This window comes from Channa argus, chromosome 17 (genome assembly GCF_033026475.1).
Source record: "Channa argus isolate prfri chromosome 17, Channa argus male v1.0, whole genome shotgun sequence".
Classification (NCBI taxonomy): Eukaryota; Metazoa; Chordata; class Actinopteri; order Anabantiformes; family Channidae; genus Channa; species Channa argus.
Window position 1 is genome coordinate 12799854 of NC_090213.1, and position 22013 is coordinate 12821866.

The 22013-nt window shown below is 39.0% G+C and overlaps 1 protein-coding gene across 1 annotated transcript in view; it reads right to left on the minus strand.

Annotated features, from left to right (window-relative positions):
* Positions 1-21978, minus strand: part of nbas (NBAS subunit of NRZ tethering complex) — a 138808-nt gene extending 116830 nt beyond the window's left edge. The window contains exons 1-17 of the mRNA XM_067481454.1: positions 21843-21978; positions 21414-21465; positions 20875-20911; positions 18892-18969; positions 18152-18199; positions 16970-17013; positions 13076-13209; positions 11450-11583; positions 9189-9287; positions 7285-7423; positions 7128-7193; positions 6886-7014; positions 6421-6484; positions 5745-5938; positions 3975-4250; positions 507-632; positions 56-207 (exon numbers count right to left, since the gene is read on the minus strand). Coding sequence (XP_067337555.1) covers positions 56-207; positions 507-632; positions 3975-4250; positions 5745-5938; positions 6421-6484; positions 6886-7014; positions 7128-7193; positions 7285-7423; positions 9189-9287; positions 11450-11583; positions 13076-13209; positions 16970-17013; positions 18152-18199; positions 18892-18969; positions 20875-20911; positions 21414-21465; positions 21843-21935 — 1865 coding nt within the window. The 5' untranslated portion in view covers positions 21936-21978. The remainder of the gene's footprint in view (positions 1-55; positions 208-506; positions 633-3974; positions 4251-5744; positions 5939-6420; positions 6485-6885; positions 7015-7127; positions 7194-7284; positions 7424-9188; positions 9288-11449; positions 11584-13075; positions 13210-16969; positions 17014-18151; positions 18200-18891; positions 18970-20874; positions 20912-21413; positions 21466-21842) is intronic.
* Between the last annotated feature and the right edge of the window lie 35 nt (positions 21979-22013).

Sequence of the window (22013 nt, forward strand, 5' to 3'; positions counted from 1 at the left end):
CCTCTGTACTTTATGGACTATGTATGGATTGCACTGGTGCTCAGGCTTGCCCTACCTGCCACCATCCTCTCTGTTTCCTATGGCTATGAGGGCCTCGAGGTCGGTGCCTTTGAGACCATACTGCAGTAGCTCCTTGGCTGCATCAACATTCTCTGGAACACGCTCCACACACTCGTGCAGCACCCATGAGCGCTTACGGATCTTGCTCTAGATGGATGTGAATATGAACGGAAGGAGAAGGAAACGATTAGGGTAATTAGGAGTGGAGGGTTTAAAAATGTGCCAGAAATTGGCAAAAATGATAGTATAAAGTAGGGGGGTGTTCTACACTTACGCAAGCTCCCACTCACCATAAGATACAGTATGTGTGAATATATTTCTTACCAGAATTTAATGTTATAAACACTAAAATTGTAATATAATTTATTACTTATTCACCTCTGAATAACCATTTATCATCATTTCACTTTATCACATCTATGTCTCTTATTTCTTCCATTTCTTACCAGATAATCCTGTATTGAGGCAATGCTGACAGTACTCTTCCTCCACTGTCTCTGGTAGACCAAATCAGAGTCCAGATTATACGCATGGGCAAGAGACAGGGCTTCACCATATTCTTCATTGTCAATCTAAGACAAACAAAAAGATACACAATGCACACATAACGAGGACATGATCAGTACAGTGCACATCCACATGTTCTTTGCATTGTAGAACAGACAAGACTCAAATCAGTGCGTATGATCAGAAAAGACAAGCACATGAACTTTGGTTTGAAGGGAATGCAGACAAGTGTTTGCAAATGAAAAAAACAATTAATTGGATGAGAAGCTTGAATTGAGCCAACAGTGAGTCTTAGTAAGTAGCGTAGTCTGTTTACTGTTGTAAAATTTAGGTTGGGAATCCTAAAAAAAGAAAAAAGAAAGAAAAAAAAAAAAAAGGACTGCATATTAATTTATTCATTTCATTTTCTGTGTTGTACTTATTTTTTCTATCCAATTATCATCTCAATGTTATATTACTGATTCAATCTTTTTGCACTAAGTTAATTATTGAATTAATGCATTACATCAATTAAAACCACATAAGCCCCAAAAAGTCGATGGTCCAATTTACCATCACACTAAATGGTGAAGAAGCCAAGGTTTTAAAAAAAAACCTGTGCACAAGCTATGGCACTTCCTAAATACTGAGTGTTCAGTGAATACTAAAAGCTTCAATAGGAACAGCAAGAACATGCAGATTTCAATCTGAGTAGTAATAGGCAATGTGACTCAGTGTGAAGTAGGTCTGCTACAGAGGGATAATGAGAATGGCTTTGAGGGAATCAAAAAATTGTGGATATTTGAAGAAAGAAAATCAAATGGACAGAGGTGAAAAAAGCCCAAAGGAGAAATCGGGAGCAGATATTATATCAAATACTATCACTACTGCCTCAGTAAGGTAATAACAAGCCTAAAAGTCTATCTATGCTAATAGTTGTAATCTGCACAATTGTGCTGCAAATAATTAAATGCTTCATTAGCATGCTAACATACTCCCAGTCATTATGGCAAATATGTTTACCATGTTCACCATCTAAGTTTAGTGTGTTAACAAGCTACCATTTGCTAGTTAGAATGTTAATGCTGAACATCAAAGTGCCAAGTACAAACACCTAAAGCTGAAATGGTGAACATGACAACCACTACAACAGTTTAACACACTGACATATTATTGAGAATAAGTAAGACAATCAACATGGTTGTAAATATGTGCGCATGCTGATGTTTGCATTTTGTTTAAATCACTTCAATCCAACAGCATCATGACACCTTTGTCTGTGCAGACTTACACAATGTGTGTAAAAGTGCATGTGCACGAGCACGCTGACTGACACATACACACACATACACAGAAAGGATATCCATTTCTTTCTGTGTGTAGGAGTACAAAGCAACACATTATCCAGACTGTAGTTCCTTGAGGGCAATAAGAACCCCACACAGTTAAACCTCACGTAGGAGGACATCAAAAACTGCTTCCGTCTCTCTCTGGATTCAGCTAATAAAACTGTTAGCAGCCCTGCCAGTGTGCTACTCATACAGGCAGGGTTATGTCTTCGAATGCATCATCAAACTCCTTAACACTTGAAGAGGCTGACTTGTGGAAATAACCTAGAATGACTCCTTCTGGTCTATTCACAGTGAACCGAACTGCAAGCCCTGACTGAGGTGAATCCCCGAAGAGAGATCAGGTCATTCTGGTTTTGGTGTGTGAGTGAGATAGAGTGTGACGTAGAATGGTCGTACTGTACAGATCTAACCAAACGTATAAAGCCACTGCCATGTATGATAAACCAAATGTCCATACATATATGTACACTGACACTCAGCACATATCCACCAACACAAGACTACTTGTGGTGTGTGTGAACAGGGGAGTCGGGGGGGGGGATTCCAACATGAGACCTGCAGCAGCAGCTGGGGAAGTGCCGCAGGTACCAAGTGTTAGAAAGAGATAGTAATGAAATATTACTGTGTAACTCTCCACTGTTAGGATTGATGGTGATGACTAATGGCTTTTAATGATGATGACAATGATGAAGAAGGCAGTAGATGATAGGTCATAAAAATGACTGATGAACCATGCTCAAACTTGGGATTGTTGAGAGCTGATACTCACTGTACTTTATGATAGAGTATGCTGTTGTCTTTGCTGCAATTTGTAGAGAGTTGCAACAACAGCCATATTTCTAATGCAGCAATTAGCATTTCAGAGAAACCCCCGGGACTGAGAAATAGCCTTAAAGCAGACTGAACATCTTGCTTTGTTTTCATTTCTCCTCAACAGCACTCTGGAGCTGATCCAACAAAACAATAGCACATCACTGAGCTGGCACAAGATTTATTTTGTCAGAAACCAATTTTTCAGATGAGTCTGTTATAATTCAGTCAATGACCAAAAAGATTCATATGACATTCATGAGCTGCTGCCAAATTAAGTGGCTAAATGAAATGAACAGTTTGGTAAATGAGAAATCCACCATTGAAGACAATTGACAACTGCTCTTAAAAATGATCACTGGCATTACAGCGTGGAGTCTGTGACTCATCTATCAGTTTGAATGTGATAAAGGCTTTACTAAAGGGCCTCTATAATTAGGATTGGAGCATTTCTGAAAATATCAAACAGGTATTATGTGTTTCTTTGTCAAAATAAATTTCTGTGTGAGAAAGAGAACTGCATGTCAGCACCGGAATTGTTGTTTAGATTGCTGAGCTAAAAGAACATTCAAATGGAAACAAGAAACTATTCCAGCATAAACACTGACGAAAGCTTTTCTCGCCTAAGCACATAATCATTTTGTTGTGTGTACCACAATGAATAAGTAAACAGTAACAAAAATGTGACTCGTTATTTTCTCTCCAATTGTGGATATGCTACCTTATTCTGAGGACTCCTACTGGGCTTAACACGCTGCAACTGCAACCAGAATTGTCACATAAAAACACATGCCCACACAGGTCAAAGCAATTATGTGAAAGAGTTATGAAATATGAATACTGTGATATCACCATGCACCTCAGTAAACAACCAACCAATTTACTATTCGTTCACACCTCAAAGACTAAAACTAGGTAACAGTAACAGTCTATAGTCGTGCTAGTGGCTCCATGAGGTGCAGTGGTGCTTTGTGCTAAATGCTAATGTCATTATGCTGCCATCCTCATATGCTACCATGCAGATGTCACCAAAATGATTAGAATTCATCCTGAGTGAAACCAACAACCAATAGTTGTTAAGACATTTCGCTCAAATATAAACCTGTTAGTTAAAAATCAATGTAAAGATTTTACATATATTGCACATTTTGGAAAACAATCTAAGTTATTGTCCATATAATCAAGATGCACATGTTTAGGGCTTCACGTGAAAAGCAATCCTCAGCCGGTACAAGTGAACATTTACAAGCTGTGCCAGCCTCATACCTTCCTCTGGTACAGTTCCTCTGGTGTTGTTGATCTCAGACTGACCAGACGGTAGTTCTTGGTGACAGTGCGGGGCCGCTTACGTGATGGAGCAAAGCGTTCCATCTCTGTCACATAATACAAGCCCTGCTTGATGTAGCTAAAGTAGCGAGCCTTGGCTGACGACTCTTCGTCTGAGTCAGAGTCTCCTCCATCGTCGCCCTCCTCATCCTCACTACCCGCACCACTCAGGTTGCTCTCCAGGCGCCCACGCTTGTGGGCCAGCTTCACCTCACACTGTGGATTTAAAAATATAGCATCATAAATGGGATAGAGGTGCAGTCACAAAAATGGAAGCAGAAGAATGAAAGCAGAGGTTTTAAAGAATTGAAAGTGAGACTAAATACAGAAGTGTTTTAACAGTAAAGATAAATTATACTGCATATACTAACATATGGCTTGGAAGTGACCATAAAACCACAGTTGTCTTTTTACATAAAAATACATCTGTCTTGTTGGCCCAACTCATAAAGTGAGGGCTGCAAAATTAAAAAACATTCATTCCCAATAACAGAGGCTGTCAGATTTACAAGCTTTGCCCACAATGATTTTTTGATGCTGAGTATGGACACTTCTTTGCCAGCAGGAAGTACTGAATTAAAAATGCAGCACACAATGCAGCACAGTTAACACTGAGCTGAGCTTAAGCCGGTAGACACAGTTCATTTCACACTCTCATCCCAGATCAGCAGGCTGTCTGAACACAACACAGCAGCAAGGTCATACTGCTCAATAGAAAATCTAAATCCAAGCTGTCAAAAGTAGTTTCTTAAGATTGTCTTATCCTGTTCTCTAGTTTTGTGATTGCCTCACTTGGGGAAAAATTATTTGCCTATTTTTTTCTCCAGGTGCTGCAGCAAGTAGTCATATTCTACGGTGATGCCCCTGTGAGTTTCAGCTCACAAGAGAAAACTTCTAGCCCCTCTGGCAGAGCTCTACATCCAGCTAGGGGTTATGAAACATTTAGCACCTGTAAAACATTAAGCCCCTCAATCAATGAGAAGCTGAGGCAGTGTCCATAGTGCTGCACTAAATAAACCCTTCACATGCAAGAAATATATACCTACGAGTAATAGTAATAACACAAGGTCAAATTATTCCATCTGTGTAGGCATACACAGTATAAACCCCAATACCCAGGGCAGGTTTAGCACACACTCTGCTACAGATTCAGCTATTCACCCATCCCCCACTCTATGCTGAAGCAGGCTGATGAAACCTTTCCCAAAAGTTGGCATCTGGATGGTGGAGAAATTGTACTATTTCTCTCTCAGTGCTATCAGATAGCAAAAAATAACAACATGCGAATGATGGAAATAAAAGAGAAGGGTGGTGTGATAACATAGCCTTTGTGGGGGTTAAAGAACCAGGTATATATTTCATCACGACTATTTAATCACTATAATATACATTTTTAGAAAAAGAAGCTTGCAAACTAAAAATACATGCATGGATATAAAAAAAATTCACTGTCATAAACCAATGCACAAATCTGTGTTGTCACTGAGTTAAGAGCATCCTCAGGTCTCAAGTGTTTTTTTTTTGGTCTGTCTTTCATAATAAAAACAAAAAAATAGATGCCTCCAAAACTTTTGAACAGTCAAGTATGTCCATCTTTTGGCAGCCAGTGCATTACTTGATAGGCTCTAAACTGGGCTTCATTTTATTATATCCCTATTAAAGCCCAGAGGTTAATTAACTATACATGCACACCACTATTTTGACATTTACCTCAAGGCTGAGAAAACCCCCGTCGTGCGCAGCTGTGACTCGAGGTGAGGGCTCAAACCATTCACAAGATTTGCCTAGGAGGTTGCATAGTGTCCTGACCGATGAGACGGTGACAGACCCAGAGCATCGGGCCAGAATCAACACATTATCACTCCACCAGCTGACATCCATAAGTGGGTAGTACTGCTCCTTATCTGGGACACGTATGCAGAAACATAAGGGCAGTGGAGGTGAGTTGACTGTACACCAAAGCAGGAGAAAAGCCAAAAGAGAATTGTAGAAAAGTTTTTTTTGAAGCGTTCTCTTTTTGAATAGGTGTCTTTCTCTGCAGACATATTTATCACTTGTCATGCATGAGATGAAGACTTATACACCGATTATTGCTTACACACGCTGTCACAGCTGTCAAATGTACTGGCCCAAAACTGTCAAAAAAAGACTGTACAGCTGCACAAACAGGCATTCTGTACACACCAACACATACAGAAATACACACACAAGCATGGACACCTAAGGAAAAACCTTTGCTAGGCGTGGAATATGGTATAAGGTAGTATGCCTAAATAACTGTATAATTGAATGAATAGGACATGTCAGAGATCATTGAATATTATCCAGTGTGCACTGCTGTGTCAGCAACAAGGTCGTTCCTCTTTAGTCCTTCAGGCCGAACTACCTTTTATCTTCTTCCTTCTCTCCAGCGATGTCTTCCACTCTGGGTTGAGCTCTTCAAATCCTGGCTGAAGGGAGGACCGAAGGGTGGAGAGACCACAAAAGAAGGAAAATAGAAAGAGAGGGAGAGAGGAGTGAAGAAATTAATCTGCTAACCCTGTTTACACTTACAGCACACACAGGGACGAAGCTTACAAGCTCAGTCCTGTGATAAAGCACAACATACACACTCACACATCACAAATTGGCAAATCATTCGGCAAATATAGGTTCTCCCTAAGCCATCTCACTTACTCTCTAATGGCACGCACACACACACACACACACACACACACACACAAGAAATGACATGAATACAGTCATTCAAGCATCCAATGTACAAAAATGATAAACAGCTGAAATGCACACACATTTATTCTGAATAAACCATGCATGAAGACACATAAACACATGCAGCCTAGAGGTGTACCTGTGTGTCTTGGCTCCATGTGGCCCTTTGTTTGAGAGAGGGGACATCCCAGAGAGACAGACGACCAGAGAAGTGGATTACAGCCAACAGGGTGCCATCAGGACTCAGGCTCATGCGGAATACACCATCCTGGCCAGCACAAATGCACACACACACAAAATAATTAAAATGCTTTACAGTTATTTGCGTTTAAACCTCTAATTAGCAACAAGGCAAACCGAAAAAGAACACGCCTGTACAACCTTTTCATCTGCTTGTCTTGAAAAGAGCCTGAAGCTTGGGATCCTGAAGAAACCTCTCTTCTGATTCTAATCGACAAAACAGCAGGTCATAAAATTGTGTGCCCTGAACAGTTTGAATAATTTTGTATAAGCATTCGCAACTGTGTGGCCTCCTCACCGTACTGATATCATCCTCATAGCTGGTGACCTGCTTGTAGTGTGGTGAGCCAGACAGAGCCCTCCAGGCTGTGATGCCACAGCATAAGGCCTTGGACATACTGTCACCACCCCCCTCACAGCCACCCACCAGCAGCAACCTAAAAAAACAAGCATGAAAATGCTCATGGTCACAACCTCCATGACTGTATGCCAACAGATCAATTAGGACAACCTCACAAGGATGGCAAATATCAGGCAAGGTGGTTACTACCAGGTCATTCTTCAGTCTGAGTTGAGAGCATTGCAATTACTGTAATGCCACTTAGCAAAGTCTTGGATTCATTATTGTTTATCAGAGGTAAACGTCTGTCTGGAATCAGTGACCACAGTTCAGACACAAACAACACCACAATGACCACAGAGATCTGTAGGTCTCTCTTTGAAGTTAAACAGAAAAGATGCCAGGAAGGTAAGGAATGCAGGAGAGGATGTTCAGCTCAACACTGCCCCCTGGTGCAGGCAAATTTGACAAATAGTAAGAGCTAAGACCTTAGATTGACTTTGTAAACTGATGAAAAGCAGTTTTGTGTTGATATAGTAGCTCATACCTGACATATGCTCCTCTTCTACATATTGTGATCTGAGGTTTCACTAAAACAGATGCTACACTGTTACTAGCTTCCTTAATCCACATCGTTGCCTGCTCATACTGTATGTCTATTTGTGTAGTGCATCCATTCTTTCAGTAATTCTTATATTGAAATGATGTCTAACTGTACATCTGGAAAGATTTCCAAGGTATTTATAATGCCATCTGAGTAACACTTAAAAATAAAAAAATAAAAATCTTTATCAGTGCATTGTTTTCATTTAAAGTTCAGCTACCGAAATTATCTCCAGTTGCTCACCTTGGCTTTTTCTTATTTTTATCATTTTCTCTATGTTGCTGACCCAGTTTTCATACAAGAACTATCTAACTTTAACTATCAGATAGCAAACACTTGCCAGTATCTGTCAAAATCCATTAAGCTTCCGAACCAAGCTTTACCAGCCAAACTGAATCTGCTTTGTGCAGACTTGGGAAATTTTGCGAAAACAGTAAGGTCACTAGGTGTGAGCATGACATAATTAGGCAAACCCTCTGAATGCTACGAGGGGAAGAAGGCCAAGGACTGAACTGCTATAGTCTATTTCTGCAGGGACTGCATTAAAGTGATTGCTTCATTTATTCCTAAGTAAGCCGCTTGGCCCTGCTCCACAATGTAACATCTTATGCCTGTGTAGGGATGTGTGTATTAGAAAGAAACTCTCATGAATCTTTCTGTAGTTCTACCAAGGTGATGTTTTATGCCATGCACTCTATGATATCATTATCATAACCTGTCTGCTAAACAACCTTACCCAAGGTAAAGTGCAGATGGCTAAAGTGAACTTTAATGCATTAAACTTAGTTCTACTACAGTAATCAATATCATACATATTTACAAGCATATTGATGACATGTTGGAGGACACTCATACTGCCCCTAGATGTCAAATGATGTAAGTGTTTGAAATCACTCTGCAACTTTCAAACATATGATTTAAGCTGTACACGGCATCACGTAGTATTATCGGCGATGGGTTTAAGGAGAAAAATTGATTCAAAAGATGTATAAGGATGTCTGAAGATGTCTGAATATAAATGTATGAAAACCACACTTGATGAAACACTGCTCTAATAAAAACAGGCATGGACTGAGGCAACCACAAGAGGAAATAAAGGATTTCAAATGAATGTGGTCATTAATTAAGCTGCTAGTGACAGATTAAACTCTAAATGTTGGCAAAAATGTTCATTTTTCCAAATATCCATTATTTCAACTATATTGTACAAGCATACCAGGCTGATAGGCTGTTGGATTGTTAGTAAAAACGTACTTACCGGTGGCCTGGGTGGTAAATAGCTGAGGTGATGCCATGAGAGTAGTGTGCAGAGAAGCTGAAGCTGTGATTCTCTTGGAAGTTCTGATTGGTTCCGACACTGATAAAAAGGACGTGAGGATGGGGGTGAAAGTCAGACAATAAGTTACCTAAAATTGAACTATAGCACGATCAAAACATGAACACTGGTGTTGAAAAAGCTGCTTTTGGTAAAGATGACAGAGCAATTTCAATCCCAGCTGCAATTAAAATTAGACATGGCAAGATATAGTAAACATAATTTAAGGGGGCAATCTAAATTAGATTGGAATTAAAGGAGATATGGAGTAATTTGTGATGGCATATCCTGGCGATGTAAACTAAAGAAGAAGGAAAGGAGGTCAAGAAAATTAAGTATGAAAGACAGAAACAAGGGAAATATCTGAAAGATTCCCAGTTTAGCTCCCTTCAGACATATTGGTGTTTACACCCCGGTAAAGCACTAAACTATACAAAAATTCTGCTAGAGAGCATAAAATTGAGAAAGATGACTTACCCTCAAGGCTCGACTATAATTCTGAACTTCTAACTCAAAGTGTTTAAGGGACAGTAGTGAAATGTAGCCATATAAAAAGGAAGGCCAAGCTCCATACTGAAAATGAAGTAAATCTGGTGCAAATGTCCCCCACATCTTAATTACCTCCTTACACACACACTGCTTCAAAGTTTATTGCCTGTAATAGAAAAATAAATCAGCATTTTCCTCCCTTCTTAGCAAACATCACTATGCATGCAGAATTGAAGGGAAGTTGTGCAGCGCAAAATGACTTCCAATCAAGATTCGGCACACAAGTACAATCTCATCCCATGTCTTGGAGTGTCTGAATAAGGACTGGCAAGCAAGGGAAATATTATTCAAAGAGTTGAATATATAGATAAGAAAGCACCATTGAATCAGGCAAAAATAAGTTTGCACTGTTCTATAAAGGTTATAATACACATCACATGCAGCTAAATCAAATGATAATACAGCAGTTCACCATGGATCTCACTTTCGAAGGAACAGGTAGTGACGGAAACCAGTAAAAAATATAAAAATATTCTTTAGAAAATTATAATATGCTCTTTGATGGATATTTGACATTGTCTAAAACAATTTAAACATTGAAATGGTTTAAGGTATTAGTTAAAACCACGAGACAAAAGGCAAAATTTTCTGAAGAAAATGTAAGTGTACTTACATTTATGCTAAAAAGCAGGAGTTAAAATGCCTTAAAATCTTAATTGTTTGCATAACGTGTAGGATGTGATTTTTCTTAGCAGCTGAAATTCTGATGCTGAAAGGGTTTGAAGAGTCAGAACAGTTATAGTTTAACTGCAATATTGCACATACTAGAATCAAGTAAAATCCCTATACCTATTGTTAGGGGTTCAGTTCAACTGTTTTCACAAATCATTATTCCACTTACTGTGGAAAGGTGGACGTTCTAGTTAGTTGAACTGCTCTTTACTAAAACAACTTTTATTTTAGCTAAGGATTAAAGGCCAAATAGAGTTTAAAAGTGCACAGTAGTTAAAATGGCAGCGTATAAGCCATCAGCTATGGTGATACAATGAGCTGGTAGTGTTGGGTGAAGTGGAATCGTAAAAAGAGATTTGTGCTAGTTCATGTATAAAATTAAAACTTAAATGTCAGCTGATGTGTAAGCACTAAAAAGAATAGGAAACACCCTTTTAAGAGTGTTCAGAGGAGAAGAGACCTGACAGTTGAAAGGGTATCAGCATAAACATTAAAGTTTAAAAGAATTCAAATGGCAGCTAAAGAGAAAGAGACGACACAATGGAATTGTGTAAGTTTATAGAAAAATGTGAAAACAGTTGAGTTGTCATTTACAGACTCAAAGATTTGCAGCTGAAAACCTAAACATAAATGTACAGTAGGTAAAGTAAGATAAGGCAAATGGTAAAAAACTCGAAATAAGGACGAGCGCGAAAGGCTGTAAAAGTGTGAAGGTGCACAGTTGAACATTCAGTTGAAATTTGAATGGATATGAAACAGCATACAGTGTCTTGTTAAGCTTAGAATATAAAGCCAATGCAGTTAAAACATAGATAACGAACAGTACCAGGTTCCTGCCTGACATGTCAGTAACAGGACCTTACAACCACTGTAAGTCATTTATTCTAGTTAAGATATTGTGACTAATAACGACGTATAGTACGTTAAGACCCTGTTATCTGCCGTTTTTCTATGTGGATTAGTGGAGCCATTTAGTCTCTCACCTGACAAGATAACTCTTGAGCGCCCCACCATATGTGATAACAAGCAGCTCAGCTGACCACTGAGCACTGGCTGTGTACTCCAGGAAGATCAGGCCTGCCACTGCACAGCTGAAATCCCCGGGGAAACTCACTACCTAGATAAAGAGAAGAAGATGCAGTGTGAGAGCGGTGACCGATATAAATGGTAGAGAAAATGAAAAGATGTAGACAGATACGTTTGATTATTATTAATCTATCAGTTTGTGCCCCCACCAGGTTTTCACAAGGGTGAACAACAAAGACAGACTATACCAGCAGCTTTTTTTAATGAACAAAACATAAAAGTGACTAAAGAAAATAATGGGACATGGGAGTCAGGAAACAAAATATAACAGAAAGATAAAGTAAAATAGAGACAGAAACTGGGAGAGATGGGGGAAGGAGGAAGAGGCAAATTTTAATTTTTTTCATCCATGTACGCTTTCTGTCAAATTGACTTTTTTTATCATCTCCTCCAGAAATAGCACCAAGTCACTGTTGTGTGCACTTAACAGTGACAAACAAGAGAAACAGCACAGCAGAGCAGGGGGTGCTGGTAAAAGGGTGCAGGCACACACTGCACATGCATAACAAAAGGAAAGTGGCAAGGAATGAGGATCACAGTCTTCTAAAGATGAGTGTGGCTGGGGATAAGGCCAAATGTCTGTGCTCATCTTTCTTGACAGGGCAGATAGAGAAATAAAAGAAATGATGGATAGAAGTGAATTAATGGTTATATGTGGTACACAGAGGACATTAAAGTGAGGGGGGATGGCAGATGGACTTGAAATGGCAGCACAAAGAGAAATACTGAACAACAGACATAAGGATGAGACAAATGCTTGAGGACAGAAAGAAAGGAGGATCAAGGGAAGACTGGGGAAGCAGGGGGAATGTGAAAAATTAAAGAGAAGAGGTGCTGAAGACGGAGACAAGAAGAATGGTTCACAAGAAAGAAATAAAGGAGAAAGCAACAGACAATGAATTGGAAGGCAGGCGTGACAGACAAAGAGAGCACAGAGAGTGTGAGGTGTTTTCTTCAAAAGGTGACAGGCAACTCAAAGTGCCCCGTTAATGTGTGCTACACTGAAACAGCAGAGCATGTCCAACTTTTCTCTGAATGTCTTACTCAACATCACTGCATCACTACAGAGCTGCAAATACAGTACCATACAGTATCAGTCAAATCAACGGCTTCCGGCACGTTCCGCACATTTGGTATGTTGAGTTTTTACGCCATTTTTATCCGGGCTCAGGACCACACGTGGATGGGGTGGGATTCGAGCCTGCGGCGTTCTAAATTAAAACCCGAAGCTCTACCACTGATCCACCAGGCTCCCCTTAGTATCACACAGTGTCATAGTATAGTATGATTTTGTATTAAGAAACAGCATTTTCCAAACTTTAACTGATGATTCGTTTTAAAAACTAGTGTGATACTTATGAATGATAGCTTAAGGAAAGTTTGAACATAAATTAATATTAGATGAAACATTTTGTTCTTGAATCAATTATATGTAAGAGCGAGAGTGCCGGAAAATAATCCAACACAGTGATAGGAGATGTGGGTTGTTGATGACATTAAAGAGGAGGGATTGGCATGGTTACCGGTGGGATGACAAGGAGTTCACTGCCCATGAGGTCGAACAGGCGCACAGTGCCGGTGCTGTCTGCGTAAGCCAGCAACGTGCAGTCATGGCTCCATGCCACCCTTCGCCATTGGGGATTTGGGTCCTTTGGCACTGTAACAGATGGAGATTAAAAAAAAATAAAGACCTGAAAAGTCACAGAACACAGAGTAAGAAAGACGAGAGATTCTGACTAAACCTGATGAGGAAACTCTCTACTAATAATCTGTGGTGTTCCGATGATGAATACAGATGGGAGAAGAAGGATAAAGCTAATCCCATAGATAAACATAGTGCATCTAAGGACCTATCCAATTCATCTACAAACGATAGCTAGAGTAATACATCTCAATAATTGTCTCTCAAGAGGAGCACGGATACAGTCACATGCACACTCATTGTGTGGGGGGAGGGGGGATAAGGTGTAGTGAGTAAAAGAGAGGCAAAAAGACAGGGGGAGGAGAACAGAGATCATAAATCCAGCTTTTATTGAAGTACAGGCTACTGTTTCAACAATCTGCTGGCTCAGCAGTGCTGTGAGTGTAACCATATCGCTGTGATAAAGCACATCTCTGCCTGCTGGCACTTTCTCAAGGCTTTGCTGTCATATTTCCCTCTGATAGAAGAAACGGGGTAGTCTGCAGGCCCCTGATCCCCACTCTGTTTTGAATACCTGATTATCCATATAGGGGGTTATGAGGTCAGACTTATTTAAGCAAATAGCCACAATCTCTGTGGCTGAGGAGAATTTGTAAATTCATGTTTCTAGCTGCAAAATGTATTATAGTCCTAGGTTTCTGCATTTGGAGAACAGTGTGAAACACAATATGTCACAATGGGTACTATGTCTGCTAAGCAATAAAGTTATGAAAAGGAAGTTATGTTTTCGTTGATATCACATAACAGTGCTATTGGCGTTTATTGTATTGAATTTCTTGTCGGAGGAATGCTGCTGCAACCCCTGGTGGGCAATACTGCAAACGAATGGAGGCGTCGGATATTGTATGACTAGAATATTAAATGAAGAACAAAGGGATGAAGTGGGAGGCGAGACAGACAGAGTGAGAGAGAACAAGAGAAAAGGCGGTGCATAAAAAGAGAGCGAGAAACAATGACTCCGGCACCTACTGAGACAAATAATAGCTCCCCAAACTTTAAAGCCTAAGTATTGTAGAGCACCTCAGGAAGTAGGCGATTTAACACACCTTTGAGACTCTCGGCCAAAGAGGAGCAGACAAGAACATGTAGCATTATGAGAACAATAGATACCAAGTCCGTCCTCTGGTCCCTTCTTGTTATTTTGGCTTTTTTGCTTCCTATTTCAATCTTTTTTTTTTGTATTTCATTCTCAGACTGCCTCCTTCGCTATATCGCCTCCCATTATGAATTGTATACAGTATGTTGTTCTGCTCCTGAGAGCGCTCCATTTCCACATAGATAGCTTTTTTGGGGAGCTGGAAAATTGGATGCTACTGTCCTGTTTTTCTGTATTTTTTTTTTTTTCGTTTTTTTTTGCTAGGGATGATGGGGGCAGAAGTTGTGGAAAATTACACCCAACGACCCAATAGAAGCCTTCTATCTAAAGCCTTGCAAATGCATTTATCAGAGCTCAACACTTATGAATTATGTACAGGGGTGGGAGACGTCTCAACAGTAACAGGAGCAGACAGGGAGGGAGTGAGGGAAAGAGAAAGAGACAGAGAGTGATCCTCAGGTATGGATGTGCCAAACAGGAACACGCACTGGGATACATACACACAAGAGCGCACAGAAGCAAAAACTGTAACGCACAAATGCGCACACTCCTCCATTAAAAGCAAATGCCATTAAAGGCAGGATCACAGCAAAATCCATTAGGAGAAATCTCCGTGAAATGAAATGAAAAGGGGAGATGAAATGGAATGAAAAGGAGGGGGGAGGCTGGGGTTTACATGGGCCCAGGGGCTACTGCTATCCACACTTTGTACCACACTATTAGAACAATAGCCCACAATGAAGGCTAGCCAGAGCAGAACAAATATAGTCTGGTGGAAGGGGTGGGAAAGATGACGAAAATTTGAAAAAACGTAAAGAAAAGGAACTTAAGAAAGGCAAGATTCTGAGATAGAAAATATTGACATAACTGCACTTTTTCCTGTTGGACTTTGTACTGAGTTTTTGCTTTGCATTTGTGATTTGTTTAAAGCAATGTAGTAGTGTGGAAGCAAATGCATGTGCAGATAAATGTGAATATAAATAAAGGTGGCTTTAATAGTTTTTAATTTTCCATTACATGTAGGGGATGTTTTTCGGATGATAGCTGCTTTGAAATAGAGCTAAAAAATAAAGGCCTTGGTTTTTTATTGGAAAATCAATCTCATAATTCAACTATTAGTTTCAGACACTTTATATGGTGCTGTATGTTTTGAGAGCCACTGCAGAATATTGTCATGCAATGTCCGCTATGCTGCTGTTGGCGTTATACATAGGGGCTTTAAATTGGTGACCCTGCAGAAGACCTTAAAACCCGAATTAAACCTACATTGATGACAACTTTATGACCACTGGGGGAAGAGCTACATCTGTGGAATGCATTTAATCTCCTTAGAATGTGGTTATAGTGAACACATTACATCATTTAGCAGACACAAAGCAATGTTATTAAATTGTAGTGGCTACCTGATGAATGTACAGTAAGTAATATTCACTCTCATTTTTGCTGCCACAAACTCTTTACTTTAGAAAAACAGTCTTTACCTGCCTATGGCTCCATTATGTACACCAACTAGTTGCTAAATTTGGCGGCCTATGGCTCAGAGTTGGTGTAGTGTAGTGGGTTTTTTTGTGCCTAAGACAGGAGGCTGGTTTTGCTCAAAACATGTTTAATGGGAGCAGTGGGCAAACTGATCAGGCTGTGGGCTGGAACCCAAAAAATATTAAATAAAATATGCAGAACTAAGAGGAAACGCATAATCCTTTGATAATTCTCTGTATTTCTGTTCTGATTCTCCATCACCATAAACAACCTCTTTTAAATTACATATAGTGATTTTTTCTATTCCAACACACATTTTGATCAGTGCAGCTTTAAGTAAAAAAATAAATAAGTAAATAAAACATGTACATGTGTCTAAATGCTCTTTATTCTGTAACATGTTTACAACCACGTAACTTCTAGACTAGTTCAGAAAGTTTGGAAATTTAGGCCTCACCCCCTTTAGATAGTACACACCAGACTATTTTAAGAGCTAATCAAACAATCAAGGTGATTCATTATATATCAGCCAGTCTAAGACTGTGTTTAATGTGCGGCAGCATAAGGGATGAGGGTGATTATCTGTGTTGCTGTTCACAATCTCTTTCACTCTTTCCAATTAACCGCATTGATCGATATGTTTAAAATCTTAGACCAACGATAAACCTATGAATGAATGGTCTGATATTCTACTTGATTTAAATTTATGTTTTTTTAATTAAAGATCCAAAAAAAGATCAGAAAACGAGGCTTTTGATTAAGGTTTGTATCTGATTAGATAAAAACATAAACACCTAGCAGCAGATTGCACACTCTCACATCCACACAGTTTGCCCTTAATCTTGCTTTCTCTCTGTTTCTTTGCCTCTGTTTTTCTGTTTGTGTGTGTGTGTGTGTGTGTAAGTAATCACTCAAAATCACAGAGAACAATACAAGGTCACAAGCCATAACTCTACAAGATCAAATAAAAAGACAAACATAGCACATAAAGAGTTGCAAGCACAGACAAATTACACTGAATGTACTGCACAACAATAACACATCACATTTATACAGCAAATGGGTTTAGTGAGTTGAGCTGTGGGAATGTATGTGTCATTTATCATACGTGAGTGATAAAACAAGTGGAGAGGGTCTTACCCTGGCACTTCCCAATGACTGAGCCAAAATCATCTCTCACAGACCTGAGGAGCAAACACACAAGGAAATAAAAGCAAAAAAGCAGTGACATAAACGCTTCAAGACAAGGACACACATACCCAAGTGTGCAACTACACACACGCACTCACGCAAAGAAACACACACACGCATCCACGCACACATACACACACACACACACACACAGCCTGATTTGACCTGATATGAGGTGGGTCATAACATCTGCTGATAGCCTGCCAACTAAAGTAGCTCATTGGATCAATCAAGCAGGGCCTTGGGAGCAGGCAGTGTTTAGAAAGACTCTTAACAGAGCACAGTGGATAAGGCCTTGAGCTGACTTAACTCACACCAACTGATGCCATGAAGAACGGCTATAAAACACTCTGTGATTAAACAACAGTAGTGTGAACCGAGGACACCAGAGAAACCCACAACATAAAGCTGAGGCATAAGTAAAGACACTTGATTGCTCTCGATTACAGTGAGTAAACCACAACGCAATTCTGGGTGAAAGTGACAACAGAGACAATCTTATCTTTTAGATATTGATGTGTGTATGAAAATTACTCCGAGGTACACAAAGGGTCAAGCAGTAAATAATCATGTGAGCTAAGACTTCAGATAGTTGAATTTGCCTCTTGTTAGCCCCTAGAGACCAAAGCATGTGTATAATTCGTAAATTGCTGTTATTGATTTTCATATTAATTTTACTCCATTTAAAGCATTACATTGTCATGTCAATAGCACAATGCTGAGTGAGAAGGTTTTTTCTGTGTAGGGGAAAATTGGATTTGTGTCTGAAAATAATTACAACCACTCAAAATGAGCACAAACATACTCATGTATGCTTTGGTCTCTTTCTCTGTTTGTCACATACACAAATTAAAACATTTATAGATATTTTAGTTTTTTAATTTGTTTTGAAAATAGTAATTTAATTCTCACCCGAAGTAACAAATGGGGGTCACAAAAGGTTGACTCAAATATTTATACTAGAAATGATTCTATTGTTACTGAATGTACAGTGAAAATTGTTAGATACATGTTGAGACTGCAGTTCATTTTAAAGCCAGATGTGATAAATTGCCCCATTAATTAAAAGGTTCTCTATCACCCGGATACACAGACAGTGTCTCAAACAGAGGGATGGAGTTCAATAATTACCTAATCTCCACACACTGGTCCTGAACCACTGCCAAGAGTTTGCCATTACTGTGGAGAAAAACAAGACAGCTGTGAGGAATGAACAAACGAAAGAAAGAAATGAGACGGAACAGAAGATGAGAGAAAGAAGACAGAAATAAATTATAACTTAATGTAATTATACTCAATTTAAATCAAAATGAGACATGAAATCAAGTTATTAAAGAAGGCAACACGCAGTACCTTGTTACATTGAACCAAAGAAATGTTTAACTTCAGTGTGTGTGTGTGTGTGTGTGTGTGTGTGTGTGTGTGTGTGTGTGTGTGTGTGGAAGATAAGCTGGGGTAAAGGGGGGATAATAATAATTTGGAGCACTAAACAGAGCACAGATAGTTTCAGAGGGAATAAAATCAGAAAGAATGGTAGGAAGGCAGACAGAAATAAAATGGAAGGATCCAGCACATCAAACTAATGGACATTTGCAGCATCAATTGACTACGCTTAACAGTTTCTTACACAGCTGAATCAATAACCAATTAAAAACTGCCTTTCAACTTGGTTTGTCTGTTGTAACAATTAAACTAAAGTACAATTAAATGATTGGTTGAGGAGATAAGCAAAGGGAAGAGAGAAGAGAGAGAAGCAGCAGAGAGGATGGTTTAGAGCCGCAGGTATCGATCACAAAGAAAGAGAGAGAGAGAGAGACAGGGAGCGAGACAGAGAGAGAGAGAGAGTGTGTGTGTGTGTCTGTGTGTTGCACCTTGCAAGAACCAGCTGCCAGTTGATCTGTTTGTTTGCCAGGCGGATGAGACCAGAGGGCAGAGACGAGCTGCTGGGGCTGAGATTTATAGAATAAAACAAAGAGAACAAGTAAAAAAGCAACATATTTAAAAAGGGTGATGACTCAAAAAGTTATTTATCTTCTTGCTGAGGTTGCTTTTAAATAGCGGTGAATGTTTCTAGCAAAGACTCCTTAAGAATTTGCAGGATCGATTTTCTTTTTGTTTTGTTTTGTTTCCATTAGTCTCAGTAATACTTTCAGCTGTTGTGTTATTTGCCCCATAAATTTAGCTCACCAATATCCTTAAGCATAAGCAATATCATTTAACAGTAGTTCTTAGTCTTTACATGTTGTGTTTTATTCTACTGTAATTTATTATGGGGGCACAATTATAGAGACACATGTATTTGATATTTTATAACAGAATAAACCACTTGAATTGCATCATCTCTTTCTTTGAGGGGGTCCCCAATAAAGAAAACAAAAGACAATCTCTACAATCAACAATGTCTACAGTAACAAGATCTGTGAAATTTGTTTTCTAACTTCAATTGTGAAACAGAAAATTCTGTTGTCCCCCTTTGCTCAATAAAAATCTTAAATAAAACTTCCACTAAAAAAGAAGAAGAGCTGAGAACCAAGCAGGTCTAGAGGAGTTCTTAAATATTTAACAAGGTTATTGGTGGTGCTTGCTAACCACCCACCGAGAAAATAAGTAGGACCCAATGCTACAGAGCATTACTAAATCCATGGTAGGTCACATCCAGCCTTCTGTTAACACGTTTCATCCGAAATATGTAGCAATAGCTGAGTAAAAAGGCCAGTATATTCAGGCTTAGACTGAAAAAAGAGAACCTAATAAAAGTTTTGTTTTTTTTTTTTTTACGTCGGATGCCCTCCCTGACACAACCCTCCCCAGTTTCTACCGGGCTTGGGACAGGCACTGCATGGCTGGGGATGGGGATGGGCTGTTGGGGGTTCAGTGTCTTACCCACGGACGTTTGACATGTTTTCTGAAAAAGTGGGGCACGAACCTTTAACCCTATGGTCATTAGGCAGCCACTCTACCAACTGAGGTACTGCCGTTCTAAAACCTAATAAAAGATACCTCTTTAAAACAAAAAACAAAAGGGTTGATTCTATAAACTCAAAATATTCACTTGTAAGTGGTAAAAATCTTTACCAAATTTAAATGTGTAAATATAACCAATCTCAAAGTCCATCTGCTCTCATGTACATGTGGTAAAACAATGCAGTTAAGTTCATATAAGTCTTTAGTAAAAGCTTGTTTTTTTAATATAGACTTCTCCTGCTTCTCTCACAGTGTGTCTCTTTCTTTCTAATTAAACATATTTTTACTAATCTTATAAAAGGGAATTTACAGAAGCAGTAGCAGCAAGCATAGGAAAAATAGAGACAGCAGGTTTTGTCAGCTCAGCATACGCTTCCAGGCCGTCATGTGTAAAAGGAAGGCTAAACAGACATGATGTGACAGTACACCTATAAGACAGTTTCTTGAGCAATAGCAAATGTTTTGTAACTTGATTTAGTACTACCTCTTACGTATGCCAAAAATGATAATGGAACTTGTCTACAAAGTGGGCAGATGACAGTGAAAACAAAACCACTACCCTGGACAAGGTGTACAAGTCCAGTTATGATTAGGTAAGTTCCTGCATTTAAAAAAAGCCTAACTGTGAAATATTAAAATGTGACTCTGAGCAATATTCAAAAAGGAGATCATAAATATACAGATTTTGAACCATCAAACAAAATGGCTAAAAAAAAAAAAAAAAAAAAAACAGCACCAAGGGAGCTATTTGCTGTACAGGTTGATTTCAAAAGCCTGATTTTTAAATGGTTTTCCCAAGTTTCTATTCCTATTTTTATGTACCAGACAGTGCTATTCTGACTTTATTTCACAAATAAACCTGCATTTAGAAAGTAAAAGGATAAACTTACCTGTACCACAAATAGTGCAGAATTAGGCGGAATGGACCTGTAGAAAATTAATAACAGTTATGATTTATCATTGTGGTACATGTGTGATAATGCCTAATTTTGTTGATTAGTATAGGGAATATTATTATCATATATTACAATCAGAACATAGTTAAATAAGGACAAATGTTTGGATTAATTCGATATTCAAAGTTCTACTCAAGGATATACTGAAAAACAGTCTCTTTAACCAAATCCATTAAACTATGGCACTGCCTATTTAACAACCACTTTAAAACTATTTTTCTGTATAATTCTGTAGAGGAAAAACACCTTTTCAGCATTGCTAGCCATTTCAATAAAATAGTGAGATAGCACCTAAGTGTTTATTTAAAGTGATGCGGGTATTTTGTCCAAGCTTTTTATCTAGAGCAATCACAAACAACTTGTAAAAGAGGTTTTGTTCATAGTCTGGTAGTAAAATACATTTTGTTAGGAGGTAAAGTGTTTATTTTAAGTGTGCACAATTTCAAAACCAGGCTACAAAAAGCAAAACTTACCTGTCACTGCTTTGGCAACCAGTGAAGTGTTGTGCTCCTTGTTGCCTCGTATCTGGAAATATAATAAAGTAACATGCTAGCGTTTGATACATCTATATCCTGTTGTATTGGTAAAGTGAGAGGGCAAATGCTACGTTAGGCTAGCGTAAAGCTGTAGATTGTAAAATAAGTTTTCCAATGAAAATCTGCCGGGTTAAGTGTGTGTCCACAATATCGCTGCAAAACAAAAGCTACCCAACGCTACCATGTGAGAACAGTGCTTATGATTAGTTGTCTGACAGTAGCTATGGATGTGCTACGTGGCTTTGCATGGCTGACCCTATGAAACTGCAGAATAGTTGACTTTAGGTGGCCCTTTTTACACATAAATGCTCAACACAACGCCCACACAGGAGGCTCACAATTAACAAAAGTTAAAGTGTGACTAACCTGAGTGTCCGTCTCTGGGGGCCATTCAGTAATAACAAGTAAATCATATAAAATGTTTTCCTCTTCGCCTTCAATTAGACTTTCTTCAGCCATGTTTACCAGCTGTCAAAGGTCTACGGCGGTTAGCAGAGGACAAAATGTGTCAGGCAAGCGCGTTTTGAGAAAAAACGC